At 37.0% G+C, this 27,865-nt stretch overlaps 2 protein-coding genes across 2 annotated transcripts; both read right to left on the reverse strand.

Annotated features, from left to right (window-relative positions):
- Positions 1-1,034: 1,034 nt before the first annotated feature.
- LOC136261277 (uncharacterized) lies at positions 1,035-2,574 on the reverse strand. The gene is made up of 5 exons (XM_066055253.1): positions 2,459-2,574; positions 2,050-2,119; positions 1,745-1,994; positions 1,503-1,694; positions 1,035-1,444 (listed from the first exon to the last, which is right to left on the reverse strand). Exons 2-5 carry the CDS (start codon positions 2,050-2,052, stop codon positions 1,197-1,199), a joined length of 693 nt encoding a protein of 230 aa, XP_065911325.1. The 5' UTR covers positions 2,053-2,119; positions 2,459-2,574; the 3' UTR covers positions 1,035-1,196.
- Positions 2,575-4,385: 1,811 nt separating this feature from the next.
- On the reverse strand, positions 4,386-17,177 carry LOC136261266 (uncharacterized). Its single transcript, XM_066055239.1, has 2 exons — positions 13,397-17,177; positions 4,386-4,994 (listed from the first exon to the last, which is right to left on the reverse strand). The coding sequence occupies exon 1, from the start codon at positions 16,280-16,282 to the stop codon at positions 14,078-14,080; it is 2,205 nt and encodes a 734-aa protein (XP_065911311.1). The 5' UTR covers positions 16,283-17,177; the 3' UTR covers positions 4,386-4,994; positions 13,397-14,077.
- Positions 17,178-27,865: the final 10,688 nt, after the last annotated feature.

Below are 27,865 nucleotides of genomic sequence, written 5' to 3' on the forward strand. Positions count from 1 at the left end.
TTGAGCAAACAACGCCAGCAACATCTCTGGAGTGAAGAAAACTAGTTTATAAGCTCCAGCTTTTACTCCTTTAAGTACAACTTCACTGTTTTGGTCTCCACTGACAAAAGCTGCAGCTAAGCCTCTCTTGTTAAAAGTGTCGGTCTAGTAATTAAAACGTATTATCACATTTCCTGCCATGCAATTGTCTAACCTGATCTTTCATAATGGATACCAGAGGGCTAATCACCACTACTATAGAGCGATCAGTGCCAAGGACAGCATCAAAAACAAGTGGCAAACACGCATAGCACAGTGTTTTTCCAAATCCAGTAGGCAGAACAGCAAATACATCTTTCCCAAAGAGAAACTGATTAATAACTGTTGCCTGCTCCTGTTTCAAGCTAGCGTACCCCAAAAAATTGGCTGCTGCTTTAGAGCACGTATCGATATTACCACGGGAGGTAGTCACGTTCAGAATTGTTGGACTCATGAAACAATTTCGTGCGAATTATGCGTTAATTATCAATGCTGCAATCTGATTGGTTTTACAGGATTCTCGTAATTGTGCACGAGTGCCCGATGCTACGCAGACCAGACCTTTTATTTTTTAAAAGGTCTGGCTACGCCAGACTAGGTTCCAAGAGGGTTTCTTGTTTGGAAATAGATTGACAAAACAAGGCTTCGACGCACCGTAGATATTTAACCCCCGGGGGGTTAAATATCTATGGACGCACAAAGCTTTGTTAGGAGGTATGGCGGTTTTAAGGAATCATTGTGTAATAACTTCCCAGTGCCTACAGCTGTGCAAACAAAATTTGCACCAATTGTTCATCTGTTCACTAGCTATCACTGAGTGGGTGTATACATTTCTGATACCCAAAATTTGCCTTGTTTTGAGCAGCTTTTTTCGAGCGGGTAATAATATCACAGGTGGTAGTAATAGGGTGGGAGGGTGGGGGCAGACGGTAGTAATAGGGTGGGAGGGTGGGGGCGGACGGTAGTAATAGGGTGGGGGGTGGGGGTGGACGGTGGTCTTAATATACGGGTATAGAATGAAGTAAGAAGACGATTGGAATCCAGAGGCCAAGTTTGGGCTCTCCATGGCCCTCGAATTACTCCAAATTGACTGAGAACACTATTGGCGAGCTCTCTGTGAAGTCCCAGCTCACTACACACCATTATCACAAAGCCATGGCCATTTAATGGTGCCAATCTCACACTCGTGGCTTTGACAGGGTCGGAAGAAAGCTGCTACAGAAACCAGACTTGCCAGTGCTGAAGGAAGTACAGTGTGAAATATGATAGTGTATTAGACCAGTAATCCATTTCTGGTAAAATCGTAAGTTTGATTTTGTGTGTGTGGAAGCATAGATATTGGGCAATGAAGTGTACTTCTCTTCAAAGTTTCCCTTGCATACTTCACTCTTACAAACTGTTTCAAGTAAATCTACAAGTCTTTGAGCTGCAATTATCAATAGACGTCAACATGCATGCACCACATCAAACCAGCAAAGCCTTACCGGTATTAACCAATGCTGGTGACCCTTGTAGTACTTGACATTCATGGGATATTGGATGCCCTCGGTATGAAGCAGTCCAGGTAAAATCACTGTTTACCTTGATAGCTTTAACCACTGCAGGTCCAGCAGCTTTCTCTGAGCATGAAACCTCAAAGAGAGTAAGCAAGCGATCTTGAATACTGGTGCTCCACCCTTGGAACAAAATTTGTGCACACAATTCCATTGCAACAATTCATACGTACCTTGTGGTATCTTATTCAGCGATTGCAGCCTCCTGTGTAGAACACAGATATTAGGAACTGGTCCGTCCAGAAATGATGAAATAGGGACAGATACATGAAAGTTCACTAGTTCAATCGGTAGTGACACTTTAAGTTCAGAGACTTTCTGCTTGGAAATGGAGACCCTCAAACTCTTGGGCAATTTAGGTTTTGGCTTAAAATGCTTACGACTAGTCAGCCTCAGCCTTCTGTGTCCCCTCCTATCATTAAACTATTTGTAAACAAAACCATTTGATTCAAAATTATATAAACAGCCTTCAAAATACCATTGCAGCAAGTACTCCAGTTGAAAACAAGCAGCGAACCTTGGTATTCCACCAGCAACAGATCAGTGGCCTAAAATAGACACATTATTACCAATAGATGTGTACAAACACGTGGAAACCATTTTGTAGATACAAAGATATTATTTTATGATGAAAAAAGTGTTGTATGTCCCTTCAAAATACAAATACAAGCCTCAAACTTTTAGTCTTTTCACCTCCTTCATAACTGATCTTTCCATTATAAAAAGCGATAGGTTGTAGCTATGAACCTAAAACTTGCTGTGAACGATTCCCAGTAGAAGAACGCTTCAAGCACACCTTGAAATGTTGCTGTAAAAGCTAGAACACCTTCCCTCAGAACCCCAAACAAATACACGAGGGAAGTGTGACAAAAATGAGACGGACTGACCTTCCTACTACGAACCGCGAGGCCAGCCGACAGAAACGAGCTGCTACAAGGAAGCAATAAAGTTGGCCAGCTACGTCCACTGCTACAGCAACGCTACCATTCCTTTTCACGTTTTGACAAGAAGACAGCGGGGATCAAAAGAACGTGTTAACAAGGCAACGCGGAGTGTTTCCTTTGACACAAAGAAAGCGGCTTGCGGTTTCCAATCCCGGGGGGTTAAATATCTATGGTGGAAGCCTTGTTATATGAAATCCGGTCACATATCATTTTTATGCCAAGTATCCTAACTCCGTATTATGCTGCATCTCTCTACCGTAGTCTACATTTGTAGCTAGGCAGGGGCGGATCCAGTGGAGTTCCTGAGGTTCCCAAAACTGGTCAAGTATAGTTCAGGTTAAAATGAATCGGGATGAATTTGCGAACGGTTTCAAAACGAAATACTCTAATAGAACAGTCAACTAACTCTAATAGAACAGTCACGTTTTGTAGTAACATAGTAAAATAGTCGAAAACTGTCAGTTTCCTTCGAGGCATGCCCTCAGGATAGCACCTATGTTATGTAACTTTATATTTTATTATTAAAGCTCAACACTTAACGCATTACTGAGCCATCTCCTGATCCTATGCGTTCAGGTTAAGCTGAATCCTCAAAAACATTTAATAAGTCATGGATGCAATTACACACGATCTTGAAATTTGGCTCATTTGTAGTACTGCTTGACCCACTAAAAATATTTCAAAATCTTTCTGTTCAAGTGCTTGACATAACATTTACGGCCAATCAAAAGTTTCACAAACATTTCCTATGGGAAGCCACATAAGTACAATGTCCATTACAGCCCTTTCCCGAACTTGTGATGGAGCCAAACCATACGTGTCTGTTGTTGACACCTTTGCTGTTACCAATAATCATCTGGTTAGCTGAATGTTCACTCTGTTGAGAAAAAATCCCCTTGTAATATTTAGCTGTTGTGTTCAAAACACGCATACAAAAAATTGGAAACCTTTCACCACATTTGCTGGAGCCATCCTTGCTAAAACTCACAGTTAAAATCAAATTATTAGATTACAGTGCTTGGCCATGCAGTCTTCATGAAGAATCTGTTGAATTCAATTAACTTTTCTTTCCCGGAAAGTTCTATCTATCATTGTTATGCAAACTTAATGATAGTAAGCATGCATGCATGGAGCTATAGTACGAGTGTATGCATGAAGTGTAGCTATATACATCTGTCATACAATTGTTCTTTTAGCTGTCATGCAGCAGCATTGATTATCTACAGTGTAGAGATTGTAGAAAAACAGATAAGTTTGGGCATTGTAGACATCTCTAGCTACACTATGGTACAACCAAACCATTCTAATTTGATGCTCAATGAAGATTCTGGATTATGCAGATGTCAGACTAGACAATAGCAAGTAGCTATTTATAGCTTGAGTCAAGCTTAGAAAGATATGACAATCATCAACATTGATATATTCAACTGAATCAAAAGGTAAAGTATAGCCATCATGACAACTACATCTCTCACTAGAGAAGATGAGATTTAGCTAATTTACTTTTTAAACTCTAACAATAGGTGCAAATCCACTTCTTTTTTTGGAGTATTAAAAAAAAATTGCATTCCCATAACATATAGTACTTTTACAGGCACGCGGAATCAGTCAACCTGTAGATTTGTGTGTACCAATTGGAGTTTTGTTAACTGGGTATAATAATGAAGGGGTCAGCAGCAAAAGGGGACAAGTGCTAGATGAAGGTTTAGATGACCATGTGTTGGGCTTTAAACAGAATTTTGGGCATTTTTGAGACTGCCATGAACTTTTAAATTGTTTAATTACTAATACTTATTATTCACATGGTTAAAACAAAACCATCCATTCCAATTTTTAAGAAATGAAAAATCTAAAATGGCACATGCCCCCTTTTCCCACTGACCTCTCCTATTATACAATTCTATAGCAGCCACGTAGTTGTGACTGTTCATGAATGAAAGCATCTTATGCTTATTAATATGATGAAGCACTATTGCATAGATAATGGACACTAACCACTATCTAGATGTATAGATTATTGGCAGCTAAATTGATATAGCTGTACATGTGAATGTTTCCTATTGCAAGTGTACACATAATATGCATCTATATGTACATAATATATTAAATGAAATACACATGTCTTACTTGTGTACATGTAGCAAAGATTAATCATTAACCACATAGAACACCTGTGTAGTATAGTATAACTAAACACTTCATATATGGCACACCATGTATGTATACTGCACCCAACATTGAGACGTGAAGTATTTATCATGTTGACATTGTAAATTTTGTAGAAAATTGCAAAAATTTTTTTCTATCTGTGATTGTGTGCATTTCAATGTGTAGTTGCAATAAACAGTACACTAGCTAGCTTGTATACGATCATGATCAGTTGCTAGACTGTATCTGCTACTGGTGTTTATCTGCATGTGCAAACAGAGACTCTTGATACACGCAGCAGGAAGATGTTGTCGGCATAGCTTGTTTGGGTCTATGTTCAAAGAGAATGCAATACATAATTATTGTCAAACTTACAGTATCAGCATTTTAATACAATACAGTTGGTATACTATGCACTGCTTCAACTATCACCAATTCTGAAATGTGGTCTGATTATTTTATTTTAAAATGCATGTATGATGGATGATATTAAGGTTAGCAATATAGTCTACTACTAGCCACTGTAAATAAGTCAATACTGGAGATGTACCGATTCAACTTTTCTGAGCTTTACCAATACCAATCCAATCTAGGAAATTTATTACTAATCTACCGTTATTGTACTGACCCGATATCAGTTATCTGATGACTGATCTTGTACAGGTAGTTATTATAGCATTTATAAACTCAGACTAAGCTAATTGGCCAATTGTTAGCTGAATGATTATCACAGCATTGTTACTGGAGTCAATACCAATGGTGGTGTGACCTCTGTTGTAATGAACGATTATGTAATTGTATTATTTATTGTGTAATTAATTAATAAATGTAGTTATAACGGTGTATATCAGATCCAGGAATTTCTAGAACAATCTTTATCTGTACCTATAAATTGTGCAGAATTTATTCTTACTTTTAATAAATCAGTTCTGACAGTGAAATTGTTGCTGTGGCACTCCTGCGGTGTTGTATTTCGATAACCTCAATTACACCACCCAGGGGTATGTGTGTATAAACAGTGGACCTAGGGACCAAGGACCTGGGGACCCATGAGGATCCAACTTTTTTTTTGAATTTTATACACTTCACAATATTCTATAGTTGTATTAGGTGCCTGTGCAAGTAGTCTTGCATGGCCAATCCACTTTTCCATGTCACAGTGCCTCACATGATGCTTATACCAATTAGAAATTAATTATAAGCACCTCTGAAAATGTGTCTAAAGCTGACAGCATTTATTGGCCACTCGCCTGCTGCACAACGAACATACTTAGTCTATTATGTTGTCTAGCTACTAAAGTTTAGAAACACTGTGCAAACAATTAACTGGACCTATGGTGCATTTTCACAACGTTTCTACACTTTAGTAGCTAGGCAACATAATAGACTAGTATGCTCATTGTGTAGCAGGCAAGCGGCCTATAAATGCAGCCAGCTTCAGACACTTTTTCAGAGGCCATAATAATTTCTAATTGGTATAAACATCATGTGAGATACCGTGATGGGGAAAAAGTGGATTGGCCGTGTAAGACTACTTGCAGAGGTACTTAGTACAAGTATAGAATATAGTGAATTTTATAAAATTCCAAAAAAGCTGGATCCTCGTGGGTCCCTGGGGCCCCTAGTCCTGGGTCCTTGGACCACTGTTTATACCTACCCACCACCTAGACAATCAGCAGTGACAGCACCCACAAATATTTTAATGTATGCTCCTACCAAGACTTGCCTAGAATGGTTTGTAGGCAGTTGTAGCAGAGATTCTAATAGTTTAGTCTGTTTGATATGGTGTAGCACTATTCATAATTTTTTGCCAAGGACCTCTGGTAAGTTCAAGGGTAAGTTTCAGTATTTAAAACAGCTAACTCGTTTGTATTCATATAGCTTCTCATAGTTTCATGGAGAAATGGCACTATACTTTTAATTAGCTTATTTCGTAAATGGAGAGAAATGATAAAAGAAGTCTAGTATGTTTGAACAAATGGTGATTAGAAAGATCGTTATCTGCATAAATCAGTAGCTTCAGAAAATTGGTTCTAACGATTTTGCTCAAGAATTGTCGGTATTGGCACTGACACTGATCCGATACTAGATCGATAGATCAGTACATCTGTAGTCAATACTAATAGAAAGTACTTAACACTATACAAAATAACTCACTGGAGCATGTAATAAGATACATGAAACCATCTGTTCTAACCTATGATATTTTTGTACTTTCACCCTTGCCATGTTTCATTTTGAACCAGTCTTTGTGATAATGTATTACATTCTCTCATTTTAATAATGATGGTTTTCAATCAAATTCCTAATGGTTTCCCTTAGGATTTAAAATACTTGTATATATATATATATATCTATACAAGTATACACAAATAATTTTTTTGGAATTTTCAACTAAAGTATAGACCATAGCACATGCATGTACATCAATAAAAAGTACTGAACAAGTTGGAGTAGTGTGTAAGCATGATATTAAATCACAGTAAAGCAATAAGAAGTGTTATACTGTACAGTAGTGATCATAACACTTCTTATTGTTTTACTGTGATGTAATATAATGCACTACTCCAGCTTGTTTCAGTACTTTTTATCGATGTGCTATGTTCCCTACATACTCTAGTTGAAAATTCCAATTATTTGAGTACTTGTTAGTTAACTTTTTTATAAAGTAAAATTATTATGACTGGTGAACCCATGCAAACCGCATCAAAAGAAAGAAATGGCACCATGCATCAATTATCATCTGAAAAGTGAAGTATCCATTATGCTTCATTATCAGCTGTTAATGTCTTGTCAGTTTAACCCGGTCAGCAGGACTTACCCTGTTGTGAACAGGTTGCCACCGTCAACAGATGGTGGTTGTTTTGGTAGGTGTGCAGGGTTCCATGGATTCTCCTATTAATCCTCAAATAGGCCCCTTTTCAACAATTTTACATGATGTATACAGCATGTTTTACTACAAAGGCTTGGAGGTAGGAATGCTTGGGGATTCTAACATTCTCTGAAGCCACAAGAATTTCCGCATGCCACAACTTTTCTAATAGAAACCCTGCACTGTCACACCCTGAGCTAGCCTCAAGATGGAAAAGACAAGGGAAAAATGGGGGGATTTACTAAGCTCCCTGCTGGGACTGTCTGTGGTGCATGCTTCACCTCCCCACACCCCCGTTAAATTTTTTTTCTTTTTTTGGGCAATACATTACATTAAACCCCACCCAACAATCCCTTTGTGATTATCGTCTTCTAAAATACTAATATGAGATAGTTGGTAGAGGGGAGTGGTGTGGGTGGGACAAGATTCACTATACAATATAGCCCCATGTGTTCTAACACCTCTCCACACACCTTTTTCGTGTAACGCATGCGCAATGTTATTCTCCAGTTATTGCCAACCCTTCTCATGTGTGTGCCTTCCCAATCTTCCCTCCAGTCATGGTGGAGCTTTGGGTTAGTCACTATCATAATACACTTATGCATGCTCGACTGCAACATTAACCTAGTTTAACTAGTTAAACTCCATTTAATGTCTTGTCAGTTTAACCCGGCCAGCAGGACTTACCCTGTTGTGAACAGGTTGCCACTGTCAACAGATGGTGGTTGTTTTGGTAGGTGTGTAGGGTTCCATGGATTCTCCTATTAATTCTCAAATAGGCCCCCTTTTCAACAATTTTACATGATGTATACAGCATGTTTTACTACAAAGGCTTGGAGGTAGGAATGCTTGGGGATTCTAACATTCTCTGAAGCCACAAGAATTTCCGCATGCCAAAGAAAGACAACTGCCTTTCCCTCCAAGCCATAGGAACCATAAAACCTCTGGGATATTCCCTGCACACCCACTGCAAAGAATGTCCTCAAATTAAAACGATTTCCAGGTTGGTGTAAATGTTTGCCGTATCGAACTGAACCATGTCGAACCGCTTGTATCAAACTGAACCATGTTGAACTGCTCTGGAGTGGACCTGCTAGGGATGGTTCGATCTAGTTCTACATATCCAATATAAACGGTTATGACCTTGCAATTCAACTTAGTTCTAATATACAGAATAAGATGTGAAAAATACAGCTAAAATGCATATGGTGACTGTAATGATGAAATGAGGCGAGCATGAGTTCTCCTGTGCATGTTGCTCACTCTTTGACCTAAGTAGTATAATTATAAGCACTGGTAACAGGGAATCAACAGGGGTCAGGTTATGCTCCCCTGGTAAACCTAGACCATCTGAGATTGGTTGTGAGAGCAATTTAAGTTGTTAAATTCTATCAAAGTATTGCATTAAAAATTTTCTTGACTCCATGTTGTATCAGAGTGAGTGTTCTATATTAGGGTGGCTGCTCCACTAGAGTATATCGATCTTGCTTGACCAGTTTCTGAAAAGTAAACCTCAGTAGCTATCCACTTAGAGCTGAACCTGGATGGACTCTTACTATGTACACTATAAGTTGAACTAAACAGCATACAAACCCTGTTAATGCTTGCTTTCAATGCATCTAAAGATCCAACATAACTCCCAGTTCAGTGAGTTCAGATACAAACACCAGGTGAGGCAACTGCCTCACCTGCCTACACTGTAGCTACGCGCCTCAGCAGGGAGTAGTTGAACACAATTAATACGTAACTGATATTGGATCAACTATATGTATACCTGGAAGGTGGATTCATTGTCTGTGCGTACTGGCTAGCTCTATAAATGCTTCAAAGAATCTGCTCAAAGTGTGATGTAAGGAGGCTTGTACTATGCATTATGCTGACAGCAGGATGAATGAAGCTATAGGTTGCTATTGGAGAATAAGTGGACTTGAAGCATTGTGCCATTGTGATTAAAAATGGAGACTGGTGTTGGGTTATATAGTCTGTGTGAGGAATAGTAAACATCAGTGCTGCTCAGCATTATAGCATCTATCGAGAAGGAGACACTAAACCATTCATGTAGAGTACTGCACATCTGCCTGGAATGTGTGTGTGTGTGTGTCCGTCCCATTTATCCCTTGGAATCTGCAGTCACGGATGAGGTAGTGGAGCTGGCCGCTAGGTGGCTGGTGGACATAAACAAAAGAACGAATGCAGGTTGCCATGGGAGATGTGGTCAGCTGTGCTATTATTGTACCACTGCTAAGTGTCTACAGGCTACATAAATCTCGAAATTAGTAAAAACAAAGAACCACAGGCTACATTACAAGTACGTGGCAGCTTTATAGTGTCTACTCACAGCAGTGACAACTCTGGAATGGTCAAACTGAAATCGTACCTGACTTCTTCCACAAAGCTCAAACAATTGAATTTTTCTTTTTAAAATTACTATGATGTTATATTTGACCCCATGTAGTGAGCACAAATCAGAGTGAAACTTTATCATTCAAAAGCATATTTAATGTTGGCTGCTGTGCATACATGCAGAACATGAATAATTTGGCACAACCAACAACCTCCATGGCTTGCTTTCCCACATAATCTGTCCTACATCCTAGCCATAATATATAAATACAATTCGATGCCCCTGGAATGCCTTAATAGTTGCAGATTAGAATAATTGTATACAAGTTGTGTTGCCCATTAGAGCTGCTCTAGACAGCCAAGGCAAGAAGTTCGATAGAATATTGAAAATTGAGGGCATGGCAAGTATATACCTAAAAATATTTTATATGAGGTGATATATATTTTAAATTCAAAAATGTCAGCAAAGTACCATAGCCAAGTTAAACTATGCCTTTAATGGGTCGAGGTGGTGTGTGGGAAAAAAGCAGCAATCTAGTGGAAGCGACAATCATAAACAATTTATCCATAGTGTGTTTCCAAGACCAGATAGTTCATACCCAGAAGGCTGGATTTATTTATTTTTTGGTTGAGCTTGTTTACAAGTTGCAGGATAGATGGTAAAACATTGGGGTCATTTGAGTGATCAAATTCACTGGCTGTTGTTTGGAATGGCTATAAGCTTGCTGGCCTCATCCCAGGTGCAACATGCTCGGTTTTGTCTTTGCCAATTTTCCCTCTTATATTCTCTTAACTAGTTTGGCTGGCACTGGTCATAGTCTCCGTTGTATCTTTGGTATGAACAATATCTATAAGGTCCTTGAAATGGCCAACAGGTTATAGAATTGGTAATTAGGTACCTCACATAAGCTTTTCCTAGCCAAATATCAGCATGTGATTGGGCAACCTAAGTGTAACAAATCGCGAAACATATTGTATGTATTGTCACCTTAGTAACACACAAATACATTTATGTTACTATGTATATCTACATGTACAAGAATGACTATCTCCACTGCATATGAAACTACTAACATGTGCAACATGTGCAATTATATCTACATACATGCATGCGTATACATACACGCTGCTTATACATATACATACACACATAATATATATATATATATATATATATATATATACAGATACACAGACAAACATATACCCCCTACGTACATATATATATATATATATATATATATATATATATATATATATATACATGTACATTATACCCATATATATACACACACACATATAAATGGTGTTCTGTCCCTTTAGAGGAGGGGGTGTGGGGGCAATACCTTTTTGCACAAATTAAAACTCTGTCACCAGTCAACACTGATTGCCACTTAAACTCAATTATCACTGTTGAAAAATACCCTCTGCAGTTTGTATGCTAATAAGGAGGCATTACAGAGGTGCACACATTCACCCAGCTGTCCATGCTGGGGCACTGCAGACCCTGAGACCTTTTCTGCACAAATAAAAACTCTGTCACCAGTCAACACTGATTGCCACTTAAACTCAATTATCACTGTTGCACGTTACCCTCTGCCAAATATTGCAGTTTGTATGCTAATATAAGGAGGCACTATAGAGGCACACACATTCACCCAGCGGTCCGCGCTGGGGCACTGCGGACCCTGAGACCAAGGAGTGTTCATTATATTAAGGTCCCAACGGCATCTATAGAGGAGAAGAGGTGGTCGCATATTGTCTGTACTATTACCTTAGACACACTTATTAGTTGTAAATAAAAATGAAAATACTAACATCTAACATACACTATGTATATATATATATATATACTTACCTACACACACACACACACCCATATTAGTATGTATCAATGGTCTATTCTTTTAGGGGAGGGTGTGGGGGCAGTACCTTAATCTGCCCAGGTGAACGCTCTTTGTTACCAGTCAACACTGATTGCTTGTTGCAAATTACCCTTTGCCAAATTACTGTATTGTGGTTTGTATGCTAAGGAGGCATGTGGTAAGGCAGTACAGAGGCGCACACATTCACCCGGTGGTCCACGCCGGGGCACTGCGGACCCTGAGACCAAGGAGTGTCCCTAATAGTAAGGTCCCAACGGCATCTATGGAAGGGGAGTCGCCTATGAACAATTAAGACAAAATATATTGTAGCTAATTAGAACTTGCTAGGCATCATTGATACATAGGTTTAGTTGTTAAGTACGGAGCAATCTCGTAATCTCCTGGACAATTGTGGGGAAGTTATTCCACGTTAGGGGAGCCGTTTAATAGCCTCTGTTGGTTCCTGTATTAGCAGTAGCTTCTGTTAAGTTCCCTGACTTTTCCGTTATAACGCCTTACTGCGTCTCTTCTCGGCATCTTTTAGGCGGAATATCGACAAATGTACTGGTTGTAACGTCTGGTCTAGTCCATGACTCTTCTGTGACGCCCCTCCTGTGTGTCCTTCTGGCGGTATATCGACGAAACGATGAATGTCTCATTGAGTTGGCCACATTGAACTTCCGGTATAGTTCCAAGACTGTTCCATTTTTGCCGTAAAGGACGAAATGACAAGATTCACTATGCCATATAGCCCCATGTGTTCTAACACCTCTCCACATGCCTTTTTCTTGTAACGTATGCGCAATGTTATTCTCCAATTATTGCCAACCCTTCTCATGTGTATTCCTTCCCAATCTTCCCTCCAGTCATGGTGGAGCTTTGGGTTAGTCACTATCATAATACACTCATGCATGCTCGACTGCAACATTAACCTAGTTTAACTAGTTAAACTCCATTATACAGCATTACGATCAAGAACAGTTCGAAAAGTACCTCTGCCAGTGTGAAAAATACGGATGATTTCCGTTTCAAAGGGAGGCCATCACACACTACCGGGAAGCCATCACACGCTACTGGAAAGCCATCACAAGCTACTGGAAAGCCATCACAAGCTACTGGAAAGCCATCACACAGTATCAACAAATCAACACCTTTTGCTGTCAGCAAACATGATTAGAACACAAAGGAGGACACTGGTAAATCCATGAAGAATGCATTGTACATACTGCAATATGCCAAAAGGCATGTGTCAGACTGAAGCGATGTTGAACAGTGAAAAAATCAAGCCCGTAACCTTAGCCATTATTGAGTTACACTTGTCTGGAAGCATCAGTCAGTTACACAGTCAGACACTATAAAAAATTCCATTTAATACTTTTTAAAAAATGCATACCAACTTTTTGTTGAAACCATTTCAGGTCGAGCTGAAGGCTTGCTTGGGCTTAGTTTTACCTAACCAATACTGCCTCATCGTTGTCAGGGAAAAGTGAGGCTGGTTTTTAGGTCATGTTTTTTCATTGCCCACTCCCAAACCTTTGTGGTCCCTTTGTGGTCCCTACTACATACAGTACTATTGTATTGTATAATTATACTAATGGATATGTAATGCATACATAGACAAGCAGGTACATAATTATTGTATTAGTGACTTACTTTGCAGCAACCTCACTAAGTAAACTTGTGCTTTCACAGATTTCTTCGTCATTAGGTTGAAAACAAAAGAAGATTGCTCTAACAAATCTGATGACGATGTGCCACTTTAAGAACATGATTAAAGTGATGTATGATATAATGGGTATAATGAGTAGCCCGTATGCCACACCAATTATTGCTTTATTGCTAAAGCCACCTGAGAATGAAACCATTTGTATTGATACCACAAGTACTTGTAACTGAAGAACTAATCCATCATATTTGTTGAGGGAGTCATTGTTATATGGCTGAAATGTGTAGTGTAGCAATGCCATGATCAAGCTGACAGAAATTAGCAGATAAAGTTCAACATAATAATCGGTGAAGTTGATTACCACTATGATAAGAATTACTTGTCTACACAAGAAATATATAGCAGCAAACCAGCGACATTCGTCCTTATAGCATCCTTGAAATTGATCTAATAATGGCTTTATTCTTGTAAAATTAATTCTGTGATTTACAAATGGTTGCAGTAAAAGTAAAATTGGTAATCCGATTCCTAAGAGAAGTTCAAATAATAAGGCAAAAATAAAATATGCAATATGCCGGTCAGTAAGATATTGAATATCAGGAGACCAATAACAGTAAGCTTCTTTGATACCTGTAAAATGAATGTATCGAAACAATTGCAGTGAGGCATCAGCTAGCATCAATAGAAGTGTAAACCAGTGTGAGTAAAAGGCAAATCACATGTATAACTCCTGAACTAATTAACATAGTAAATCTTGTGGATTGTCTTGCAATTTTAACACATAATAATATAATCAACAAAAATGCAACTGGATGGACATAATAAATAGCCTGGATGTCTATTCCACTTATCCCCTTTACAAAACAAAGTGTGCTTAGAAATTCTGGTGTCACCCTTGTAATACTCAATAGCACTGTAGCAAAAGTATCTAGATTATCATCGAGATCCACTATTACACCGAGCAGAGTTCTTGCTACACTATAATAGTAGATGATTCCATACAGGTATCCAATGCTGACTTTAAAATACATCAACGTAAAGCATAGTATCACTACCACTATCCAGTATAGTATTGTACATACTACCACTAAGACTGTTTTCCAGGTAGCACACTGGTCAACATTGATACATTCAACAGAATCAAAAGGTATAGTATAGCCATCATCACAACTACCACAAGCTGGTCCTGTTCTGTGTGAGTCACACTGGTCATCCTGTTCTAAAGGAAGTATGATCCTCCCACTGCTAATTTCAGTTTGAATGAAGTTACAAAAGCCATTAGGACAACGTGATGTAGTAGTCACATCTCCCATTGTACCAAACCAAAAGTTTCTTTTGATTGTGGTATTATCTGCACAAGATACAACGTCATTCTTTTTAAAACAGTCACACAACTTAGTTGTTTCATTGTATTCGTATCCAGGATAACATGGTATTAAGTGTATATTCACAGAGGTATTTAAAAATGTATCAACTCCTGTTAACTGCATTGTTATAACAGTATCATTATATTTTTGTAAGACGTTGGCTCCAGTAATGCTGATTCCACTAAATTTATCACCTATCGATACAAGTTTATCACCTTTTATGTTATATCCATCACAGTCTTTTAAGCATGATATTAAAACTTTAGCTGCTTCAGATGACTCACTGTTATATCCCAAAACAGATGCAGGAACATCAATCTCTTTACCAAGCATGATGTTAGGAATGTCACAGACATTGGAATCATTACTACAATTTGCTGGACTCTTGAACCACAATCGCTGTGGTTGAGTAGTTACAGCTTGTGTCTCATCAGAATAAGACTGAACGATAAAATTTTCTGGTAAATCAAACAGAGATTTGTAGTCAGTATAAAACTTAAACCTGGCTGACAACTGAGGATTAACATTAATAAATATTGTATTCCCGATTACTAGTGCTATGTTGTACTCAAAGTCGACATGATAGTTAGGATGTGTCTGAATCACTTCAGCCAGTTCGCTGGAAAGATATTCAGTGATGAAATTTGTAATGTTATTAGGACAGTTTGTATGAAAGTTAACCAACCAATGACACTGATGTTGAGCTAAACTAACATAGATGGCACCACCTCTCTTATACGCTAAGTTATTTTTAAAGGTAAATCTAAAATTAGATAAATTCATCAAAAGGTAAGAATTATCTAAGTAAAGAACCGCTCCATTATTGGCATTATTTTTATAAAACAAAGCACTGCCATTGCCAAGTAATGCAATATTTGAAAGGTGCAACACCGTACCAGCATTTTCTGTGAATATGGAATTAAAACCCAACAACAACAGAGCTGAAATTTCTTCACTGCTATTCAGACTCAATAATTTTTCAAGGTGTATAATGCTGTCACCTCCATCATTGTTCATAAATATGCACTCGCATAGGGAAAAGAACACCATTCCATTAGTCAAAGAACTGTATATAATTGTCCCAGAATCTTGACCATGATTTTTCTCAAATGTGGAATTTTGAATATGGCAATAAAAACCTCCTTTAAATAAGCCACTAATGTAAATACCGCCTCCACTGCTAGTGTAGGCATTATAGCCCATGTACAAATCAACAATGGTTATTGTGCAGTTGTTTACATTAACATCCAGTACTAAAAACCCACCTCTGCAGTTTGAATTAGAGTGACCGGTATTGTTGTAAGCTTTTATGCTTGTTATCACGAGGTTATTGTGATCAGCATCCATGTGTATGTGCAACAAGGCATTCCCTTCATTTCTAGTAAAATTAGAATATGTGATTGCTGTCTGACTACTATTTGACTGCTTATTGAATTCAATTAATCCAACACTATAACCTTTGTTATTTGAAAATGAGCATCTCTCAATGAGAATATTCAGTAACATCCCAACTGTCCACAAACTAAAAACTGACCTGCCATTGCTGTTGTTTTGAAATATGCATGATGATATTAATATAGATGTTGGTAGCAATAAAGTTTTCCTTTCAAGCCATATAACTAAAGCAGCACCACTTATATAAGGCAGGATGACAGTATTGTTATCAAAGGCCAATTGATTTAAAGTAATGTTTGGTGAATTGAAAGTATGGATGTTAACAGCTCCACCACCACGACCACGATTAGAATGAAAACTACAGTAGCTCAGAATAATTTCTACAAATGAGTTTATTTCATTCACCAACACTTTTAATCCAGCACCATTAGCCACTTCACTGTTTTCTGCATCATATGGTAATGCCACAAATAACTGTTCTTTTACCTCTCCAAAATGTCCATTGTTACTGAATGTACAGTTAAAGATATCAATGCTGGTTGTATTTGCAGCCCCATTTATATATAATCCACCAGTTGAAATAAAGTCATGTGTGCTGCAATGTTTATAGCCAGTTTGGGCATACGCACATATGATAGTATCAAAATTGGCATTTGAAAGAAATTTTACACCGTTAATTCTTATGAAACCTGATATGTTGAACAATGATAGTGCATGTACTTTAGAGAACTGAAAAGTGCAATTAACTACATCAACATTTAATATGTCACTGAAATGGATACCTCCTGGAACATATGAATAGCTTTTGTTAGGTCTCTTTGGGGTACCACACTTATCCCATGTGATCCCTTTCAATAACAACGTTACTACAGTTATTACAGGATACTCCACCAGTATTGTTACACATTACAATGGTGTTACCCTGTCCTCTTATTGTAAAAGCATTAAGATTGTGTAACTCTACTATTGTAGTTAATGGGACTGAGTTGGATGTTATGTTAACACAATCATTATTCTGTAAATGGTTTAGTACATAACCAAGTGAAGAACAAGGATAATCTCCTTCCAAACAATCTTCAGTATCATTTCCATCAGTGTTAATTGTGATCTGTCTGTTGCATGTATTGCCCAATTGAAGTAATGGCATCAGCAATGCAAAGATGACAAGGGATCTCTTTGACAACATCTGTATTTATATACATACATGTACATAATATCCAGTCATGGCACATGCATACAGTATCATACTCACCTTTATACATGACATTATTTTTGGCAATGGAAATACACACAAATGTCATCAAATGATTGAAGCAGATGAGAGTGTACAATTAATATGAATCCTATTGGAGTCTTACAGTCTGATGTTATAAGGATTCAGGGTAATACCAGCAATGTACCTTTACAACAAACACCAACCACAGTGTATCACAACAGTACATAATAACGTTTTCACTGTGTAGTTGTTGATGTGAAGCGAATACTATATTCGAGGCTGCCCAGGTCCAGTCATGGGTTTTTTCTCCTTTCTCCACCTTTTCAAACACAGTTTCTGTAACAACTGTAAACAGGCTGTAGGACCAGGTGTCCTACAAGCCTTCAGTACCTGTGCTGTAAAGCCAAAATAAAAAAAAACTTACTTACTTACTTTGGTACCTTTTAGTCACAACATAACAGTTGTGACATCATTTTTGGTCAACAGTTTTATAATACCATTACTTAATAGAATTACTCTTGTTTAACCAGTGGATTAACCACAATTGGTTTTACACATCTGTTATGGATTAGACTGATTATGGCAGCAGTGAACACTTGTAAAATATATTTGTGGTAATTACACACTGCATTTTGAGACAGTATGTGTATGCTGTCATGGTCTCGCCACCCAGCGTGTAATTTTTTGTTAGAAAAACATGGTCTGGTAACATAATATAGCCAATAGCTAGTCCGCACAGTAGTCCAAGCTTTTTGACAGACTGCTAACCTCAAACCTTACAAACTCTACTACATAAGTGCTATGGAGAAGCAATCACATGACTACACACTTAACTGAGACAATAATGATATTCACAATTCATTAGCAGGTCATTTAATTAACAGAGGTTATAGCTGCTGTGTGAGACATGTTACCAGACTTCCTGACCAAATAACAAACAAAAATATACAGGCTGGCTGGCTGGTGAGAGACTAATAATGTCATACTATCAATTTAGTAGTGATAGCAGTTTATGTGGATTTGATCAATTTACAGTCTGCTGTAACCATATTGGCAGTACTGTAACTTATAGTGTCAATCTTGTCTGAAAAAGTTTGTTCTACTAGGCTATATGGCTAGCTGAATCACAATTTGAGGATATATGGGTGTTGCTAAACACCACATTTGAAAGGATTTACTACCATAATAAATACATACCACTTACATGGGTGCTGCTCAGAAAATATATTTTAAAGGATTATAAGATACTCAATGGTTCTGCTCAGAAAATATTAAGATAATATTTTAAAGGATTATAAGATACACAATACTTATATGGGTGCTGCTCAGAAAATATTAGATAGCTAATTACCATGTTTGAAAGGATTACCACCATAACAAATAATGAAACTTACTCTACTAAAATTTGTTGTAAACAACTTTGTTGATTGGTACAGTGATCACATCTGTCTTCCTAACTCCACCTTATGAACGCAATCACCATACTCCTTCTTCTTCTGCACCTCATGACATCTATATACAGATGGTATTGTGGTAGCTCTGTACATTTGGGTGAAAAACCCTAGCATCAAAAGAGGCACTTTGCTGCTGCTCCCAAAATCAACGAGCATGAATGTCAGTTCTGGCAATGTCTTGTTGGTTTGTTGATCTAGGAGTAAGTACTTCTCCACTGAGAGGTTGAAGAGGTGGCTGAATGGCAACATCATTACAAACAGTTTAAAGCAACTCAGCTGTAATGTGATGCAGGTCAACATAAGTCAAATTATCACGTAGGCATATCACTGCATAAATCATTAGTAAAGGTTGATCCACACACACAGTGGCTAGGAGTATTCACCAATGTCCATCTGTAGCGCAGGTGGAGTGCATCTCAAAACTACTTAGTCAGATAAAAACCCTGGTCCTGCAATGGTAAAGCCTAAATCCAAGTAGAGGCCCCAGGTTCACTATTCAAATCAACAACTGTTTGAAGTTGTGGTATGTTTCTTAGAGGTCTCGCACCGTGTTAGTGAACCCGAGCCTTGGTGGATCGAGTATCTAGGGGATGGCATAAACAGACTAGCTAATCAATTCTTTTAAAAGTGCAGTCATTTTTATCAAACCGAGAGTCACAAAAATTAGAAAAACTTGCATGAAAATCACCAAGAACAGAGTCACTGAAAAATTACAGTTGAGGGTTCGAACCAAGGACCTTCACACTTATACACCTCTGTAAACCCTTTATCACTCCGGCTGCTACTGCTGTCAGTCTCATTTAATTTCCACCTCAGTTCTACCAGAATATAATTTCATACGTCTATACCGTATAGCCTAAATATTTCGAGGTTGAGCAATGTTGCTAAAAATAAAATTTTTGCGGATATGCAAACATTCCCAAAATGTATTAGACTATATATGGAGGTCTTAGTGTTTCGAGGCTAAAATTTTCGTTGATAACTCCCAAAACCATGAAATCAGCAAAAATTTCCCCTTTGAAATAATATTTAGGCTATATGGTATATCCATGGAAATTCTTGAACATACTATGTGTGTTTTACTAGAAGTGCTCTGAAAAAATGCGTGCCCTATTAGAGTATAATAATATCATAGCTATACAAATATAAAAAGAAATGATATCCAATTTTGAAAAGCCAAGCTGTGAAAAGGGGTATGGTCTTCCAACTAGTATGAAAAAGATGTGATCTCAGAGTTATTTAGTGGCTAAGAAATGGCTGCAATGATGTTTAAAATTAAGTAATAGTAATTAATCAACATAAAAATTAACTACCTCTGCACCATCCTTTCTTTTGATGTGGTAAGTGTGGGTTCACCAGTCATAATAATGTTACAAAAAAGTAAACAAACAAGTACATCAGTAATGAAAAATACGAATTTAAGCTCGATTAGGGATTATTGAAAAAAGTTGGGAAACAAGGGAGGTCGCCTACACCTGTAGATATATTTAATCCCTAATTCAGTCTATACCCATGACTGAATTAGGAATTAAATGACCACTAGTACAATATCTACAAATGTAGGTAACCTCCTTTGTTTCCCTACTTTTTCTATGACCCCTAATCAAACTTAAAATTCATAATTAATTTATTCCTTGTGATTTTGATAACAAATTATATTTGTGGCCTAAAGATGATTGATGTAGGACTAATTCAAAGATTCAATGCCCGTCCACTCTCAAAGTTGGCTTGATTGTGGTCAAAAACCTTCAACAAACTGAATATTACTGCCATTGTAAGGTTGTTCTTAATAGCATTAATGAATTATACAGACAAAAATGTCCTGACAATAGTAAAGTTAAACAGTCAGTGTTGACTGGATATTGTCTGGCTGTTGAACATTATTTCAAGCACATACACAAGTTACACCTATACAATACTTACACATTGCTAAAATGATTATAATTTTTGTATTGCATGTATAAACTGTTACAACACGTACATATCTCACACAGCATTTATCCACTTAGATGCATTAAGCAATGGTTGACTATAGTGTACAAATATTTAATGTGTTATCTTGTGTTCAAACCTAGTCAAAGTGATCATAATTAAAAAATGACTCTTGATACTGGTTATACTGCTGTTGGTCAGACTCCTGCAATTTCCTGTAATTGAAAATAATGGATTTATATTTTAGAGCTACATATACCATATAACGGGAATGATTTGCGGAAGAAAACATTTGTGATTTCACGATATTAGATGCATTAGCAAATGTTGTCCTGCTAAATTTTTCCTACAATTAAAATTGTTTTACATGGATCAGTTGATGCAGCATTCATATAACTAGTGCATAAGCGGGTAGCTACTCATTAAACTGCTATATATGAGTGACGGTATAGCCAGTGAGGTGCAAGACCATGTGATTTGAACACTGAGAGATGCAAACTTCAATTGAAAAATCAGTGCTACTCATGCAAGAGAAATGGGGCAACACTCAGCCAGAATGGTGTGTCTTAGCCTCGATTTTAGTGCAGCCTCCAAGGATAGGTGTGCCTATTGTCTGTGCTCATTATTGTGGATGTCTACTTCTCCAGCAAAGCAGTGATCATGCAAGGCTACTAGTACGCATATGCAATATGTCAGAGTTGAGCCATATAGATGAGTATTCCCTATCCATGATTAATCTGTTGTAGGTGCACGCCCTATTACTTTATGCAATAAATTGCGAACATTTTCTTGTGAAATAGGAAATAGATCATCAGCGAATGTTTTCTTCCTCGTGGTTGGGGAAATATTATATGAATATAATCCTGCTTTCAATGCTGAGGCAATGCAAATTAGTACCCTAGATTCTATTAAGCTGCTTAAAGTTTACCATATAGATTCTAATTTATTTGTTTAGCTATGCTTAGTGTTTTCTCAAAGGAAAAATATTGTATGACTTAGTATTGTATAGTTCAGCAACTAGGCACCACTGAATAACTATTTTTGGGAAGTGAGGTTCATTTTCTACACATTTAAACTGCTTAACAAGATGACTCAGACATTCTCAAGGTCACAAACTTAATAAACTCATAACTACTTACCTTAGTGAATAGCTTACCCTTATAAGTATGGCTAGAAACTGTACCGCTAAAACCAGAAAAACCCACAGTTGCTTCTTTAGAAAGGCACTGTGTGCAGACTGTATAGCATAGGAATAATGTTTTGCAACTACCATAGCCCACACTATATACCCAAGATCAATGTTTAGATACCTATATATAAAACCAATGGAGCGAATGTAGGTTTGACTTTTACTAGATAAGCATGCCCAAGTGGTATACATTATTCATACCAGGTAGGGCTACTCAGGATTCTCCTGATATATATGCCCGCACCCTCGAGCCTGCAGTCCTCAGGCTTGGTATATATATATATATATATATATATATATATATATATATCAGGTAAATTCCTCATGGCCATGGTATAACTATTAACCTGGACATGGAATGTATAATAATTCGATTTTAGAAGGAATGGAATTTTTGATATCCAAATTAACAGTCGTGTAGTATCTGCATCGTTTAATTAAAAGTCCACCTTAGTAGGTACATTATTTATTCACAGTACAGAATTATTCACGCTATATACAGTTCAAACACATTCACTGTATTATAGGCTGGTCAATACAGTCTATCAAAGATTGAGATTAATGTAATCAATTATACTGTCATATCTTTTTGCGAACATTGCTAAACCAAAAATGCTTCTGTATTATTTCATGTCAACAGTTTTGCTTTAGCATTATGTGACATGGTAGATAACATTCTGTTATTTATTATGAAAATATATTGAAATTATATATTCCTAAGAAACTAAGCTGTAGTAGATCAATTATTCAAATGATCATACCATGTATAGGGGTGGATTCAGCAGTGGTTGTTCTAAGGTCACCTTTTTTTTGGGAAAAGACTTGACTATATTTTGGCTGAGGCATATGAAACTATTTGGTAAAGTGAAACCCAGTAATAAATCAAAACAAATAAAACTTTAAATCTATCTGAAATAGTTGCCTTGATAAATGATCTATACTGTTGCATGTTATAATTAGCTATAGCTAGACTAACAAGTAGAACACGCCTTTTCAAACATCTGGATCCACCCCTGATGTACTGTGGAATCTCTCTTAAAGGGTTTTCCGAATAAGAGCACTGTAAAAGCTTCCATAAAAACACAAACATTTTGGTTCCAATATGTTTAACACTTTGCACGTATTTCTGAAAGAGGAAAACCTCTATAGTATAGCAAATAGGGCTGAAATTTCTTAAACTAAGCAGTTAGACTAATACATACCTCATACCATCATTTCCTCTAGAAACTAATGGGTGATTCTCATGTAGAGCTGCAATTGGTACCATATCTGCATCATCCTCTTTACATGGACATCCGCAACAACGGTCCCAGAGACAGCTCATTACTGAGTATAGAGTATCTTTTTGGACATACACTGATAGAATAATGTAAGCCACAAATGGTAGAAAGAGTAGACCATATGCCACTCCACTAATAGTGCTTTCCTTAATTCCAGAAGATTCTGATAATGAAATTATTTGTAGAGACACAACCAGTACTGACATTTGGAGTACAATCCCGTCATACTGATTGAGCACATCATTGTCATATGGTTGGAATAGAAAGTGCAACAAAGCAAGAACAACACACACCACTGCAAGCAAGTACAGTGCAATATATTGGTCAGAAGAGTAGAAAACCACAATAAATAGGATTACTTGTCGACATAGAAAATAGAGTGCAGCAAACCAACGATATTTGTCCTTGTAACATCCTTGAAACTGATCCAGTATTGGCTTTATCCTCGTGAAGTTGACCTTACGATTTATGAATGGTTCTACTAGCAGTAGAAGAGGTAAGCACAGAACTATCAGTAATTCAAACAGCACAGCAATTATAAAGTAAACAATGTGACGACCATTCAAATACTTCACACGGGGTGACAAGTAGCAGTAAGGGCTGTCATTACCTTCATACTGTAACCACCGGAACAAGTGCAAGGAAGTGTCTGCTACAGAGGTATATGTCAATGTGAGAATTAGACAAATGACACGAATAATTCCCCTGTTAATGAACAATGAAAACCTTCTGGAGCATCTTGCAAATATGGCAAGCAACACAAGTATCAGTGAAATTGCAGTAGGATGAATATAATGTAGGGAATATTGATCTATCCCACTCATTCCTTTAATGAAACAAAGCTTGCCAAGAAATCTTGGATTCAGCCTAAAAATGCTAAATATAGCCTTTTCCATGATATTTAGTCCACTAGAAAAGTGCACAATTTGTCCCAACAAAATGTCCACCACACTGTAATAGTATATGATCCCATACAAATATCCCAGGTTGATTTTGAAGTACATAACACCCAAAGCAATTACTACTATAAGAATCCAGTAAAGAACTGTACATATAATTACTAGAAATGTAATTCCAATAGAACAATCTTCCTCTTCAACACAGTCATCAAAGTCAAATGACAATGTGTAGTTACCACTACACTCACCACAAGCTGGTCCTTCTCTGTGTACATTACACTGATCATCATATCCCACAGGAAGTACATACCTACCAGGAGTATACTCATTGCGACTAAAATTGCAAAAAATTTCAGGACATTCTGATATGGTATTGTGGCCATGTACTTTACCAAACCATTTACCCTTCTTAATAGTTGTGATGTTACCTACACATGATACAATACTTGACCCATAGCAGGTACATTGATGGGACACTGTATCATACATGTAACCCAACTGACATGGAACCAAATAAACATTTAATTTCAAATTTATAAATCTACTGTGGAGTCTCAAACTCAAAGATACTAACTCATTCTGAATCATCTCTTCTCCAACAATACTTATTCCACGTAATTTATCAGCAACCAAAACAAACTCACTTGTACTTGTATAGTTGTCACAGTTATAAAGACATTCAATAAATATTCTAGTGGCTTCTGCTGGTTTATTGTTATATCCAATGATGCTAGCTGGAACTCTAATTTCCTGACCTAATGTGATTCTAGTGATGTTACATTCAGTAGAGTCATTATTACATCCTGCTGGTTCTTTTAACTGTAGGATGTGTGGCTGTGTTGCTAAGACTAATGGCTGAGTAGAGTTTGGTAGCAATGTAAAACTTTCTGGAATATAAAACATAGAGTTAGGATCTGAAGTATTACTGGACCTTCTAACAGTTTGAAAATTGTGAGCATCATCATAGAATATTGCTTGTCCTGATAACAAAGCAGTGTTGTTTGTTATATTAATGGTTACATCTGCTACTTCATTTTTGGACACCTCATTGCAAAAGTCATCACTGTAAATTACTGTAGTACAATTATTTGTTTCATGAGAGATTTCAGTACAGAAGTCACTTTGTGGATAAAATAGCCAGTGACATTGACCAGTTCGAAGCACAAAATCAATGAAAATAGCTCCACCACTTGTATTAGCATGGTTGTCCCTCAAGTCAAATTGAAATGAAGAATAATTTAGTAAAAGGTAAGAATCACTTAAGTGCAAAGCTGCTCCTTTATCAGCTTGATTGTGCTGGAAGATGGTACTGCCATTCCCTACCAGCATCACATTTACTACTCTTAATGGAGTACCAATATTATTAGTGAAGTTACCATGTAATAAAATCAAGAATGCTGGTAATAAATAATATTCCATTGCAACATAAACGATGCTATTACCTTGATTGTGGGTAAATATACAATTATCAATGAACATCAAATAAGTCTTTTCTGTTGGACAATTCAAAGAACTGTAAATAACAGTACCATCACCAATCCCGACATTGTTCTCAAAATGAGAATTTTTAACATAGCATTTGAAAATGGATGGGAAAGTACCTGTTATATACAATCCACCTCCATTGCTGGAATAAAACGTTGGATAATAATGATTATCAGCAAATGTTAGTTCATCTACATCTAGAGTGCAATTATTGTCTGAAACTTCTAATATAATAAATCCAACTATTTCTGGAATTAACCCAATTATTTTTCCTACCCCATTGTTTATCATCATCACATTGTACATTGACACAGCTAAATCTCTGTTACGTATTTGAAAATAAATCAAAGTCGTCCCATTGTTGCTATAAAACTTACTATTATGAATTTCAACTGAACCATTGCACTTCATGTTTAGTTCTACCAATGTGATGGAATATTCTGAATTGTTGAAGAACTTACAATTGTCAATTAGTATATGTGTTAGTATATCTGCAATGTTGTAACTTAGCATATTCCGCCCACCACTATTGTTGTGAAATTGACATGATGATAATTGTATCGTGGACATTTCTAATACAGAGTAGCTTGGTGTCTGTTGCAGAAGTATTGATAGTGCAGAAGCATTGACATAAAAATCTAACACACTGTTATTATTAAATATCACATTGGTTAGTACAATATGTGATGAATTTTTAGTAGCAATGTGAGCTCCTGCTCCGCTACGACCACGATTTGATGAGAAATCAGTATTCTCAATGATAATATTGGCAGCAACATTAGGATGAGAGGAAATAAGCAATAAACCAGCTCCAACAGCTACTTCACAATTAAAACATGGCACTTCTCTGTAGTCAATATCATCAACAATCCCTAAGTGCCCATTGTGGTCAAAAATGCAATTTGAAATGTTAACAGTTGCTTCCTCTAGTACATCTTCAATGCGCAATGCACCAGTTACGTTAAAATTAGCTGCAGTACATTGTATGAAGCCATGTTGAGATTTAGCACAGTAAATTATCTCATAATTGGCATTATATAAAAAGTGAGTATGCACAATTTCAATTAACCCAGATAGCAAAGTTATTGACAGTGATCGAATACTAGAACGTTGAAATGTACAGTTAAAGATAGACAAGTTGGATATTAAGTGGAAATTTACTCCTCCAAAAAGGCCAAATGTCTGGTTGAGGTTCGGATCACCACACCCATCCCATGTGATCCCTTCAATAACAACATTACTACAGTTATTACAGGATACTCCACCAGTATTGTTACACATTACAATGGTGTTACCCTGTCCTCTTATTGTAATAGCATTAAGGTTGTGTAACTCTACTATTGTAGTTAATGGGACTGAGTTGGATGTTATGTTGACACAATCATTACTCTGTACATGGTTTAGTACATAACCAAGTGAAGAGCAAGGATAATCTCCTCCCAAACAATCTTCAGTATCATTTCCATCTGTGTTGACAGTGATCTCTCTGTTGCATTTGAACTCTCCCAAACTGACTTGAATTAGTATCAGTGATACAAATACACAAGTTGTCATTTTCTGTAAAAATGTATATGCTTTACCACCAAACTACATAGCTACAAACACAGTATTTTGTATCATGAACCATGGCAGTTGCTCATAATAAAGATTGAATTGTAAAAATTCTAATAGAACACTCACCTAAAAGTCAAAAGAAGCCTTAGAAATTAGTTTGCATAAATTGCAGGTCTAATATTGTAGGACTGTACTGATTCCACTTTTTACCATTACCTCAAGTACCAAAACTCACCTAGGAAGTATCTGCAAGTACAAGTATTGATACTAAGTACATCTGTTACTTCATAACTACACACATTTAGTTGCAATGTAAACCATAAGTCAACTCGTTCATATATTAATTCATTGATTTATGTACAGGGTGTATTTTATGGTACTCTTGTACAAGTTTACCAGTTACTGTATATTCATTTTAGTTAAGCTTTAGTTATAGTATTCCCAGTAAACTGTAATTGTTAGTTCTAGTACCATAAGTCAACTGCAGATTTACTTCCATGCAGTGCCTTATGCCCGGTTTGTTAATGAACCTATGTCATCCAAAGTGACCCAGTAACACTAAGCTAAATGCCTTAGCTAAATGCATTTGGATGTCACACAGCATTTTGTATTCGTAATTTCATATGAAGGAATACTTCCTGTTCAAGGTGCAATTATCTGTTAAATGATTTATGCCTGATATATT

The sequence above is a fragment of the Dysidea avara genome, chromosome 7 (genome assembly GCF_963678975.1).
Source record: "Dysidea avara chromosome 7, odDysAvar1.4, whole genome shotgun sequence".
In the NCBI taxonomy this organism is placed as follows: domain Eukaryota; kingdom Metazoa; phylum Porifera; class Demospongiae; order Dictyoceratida; family Dysideidae; genus Dysidea; species Dysidea avara.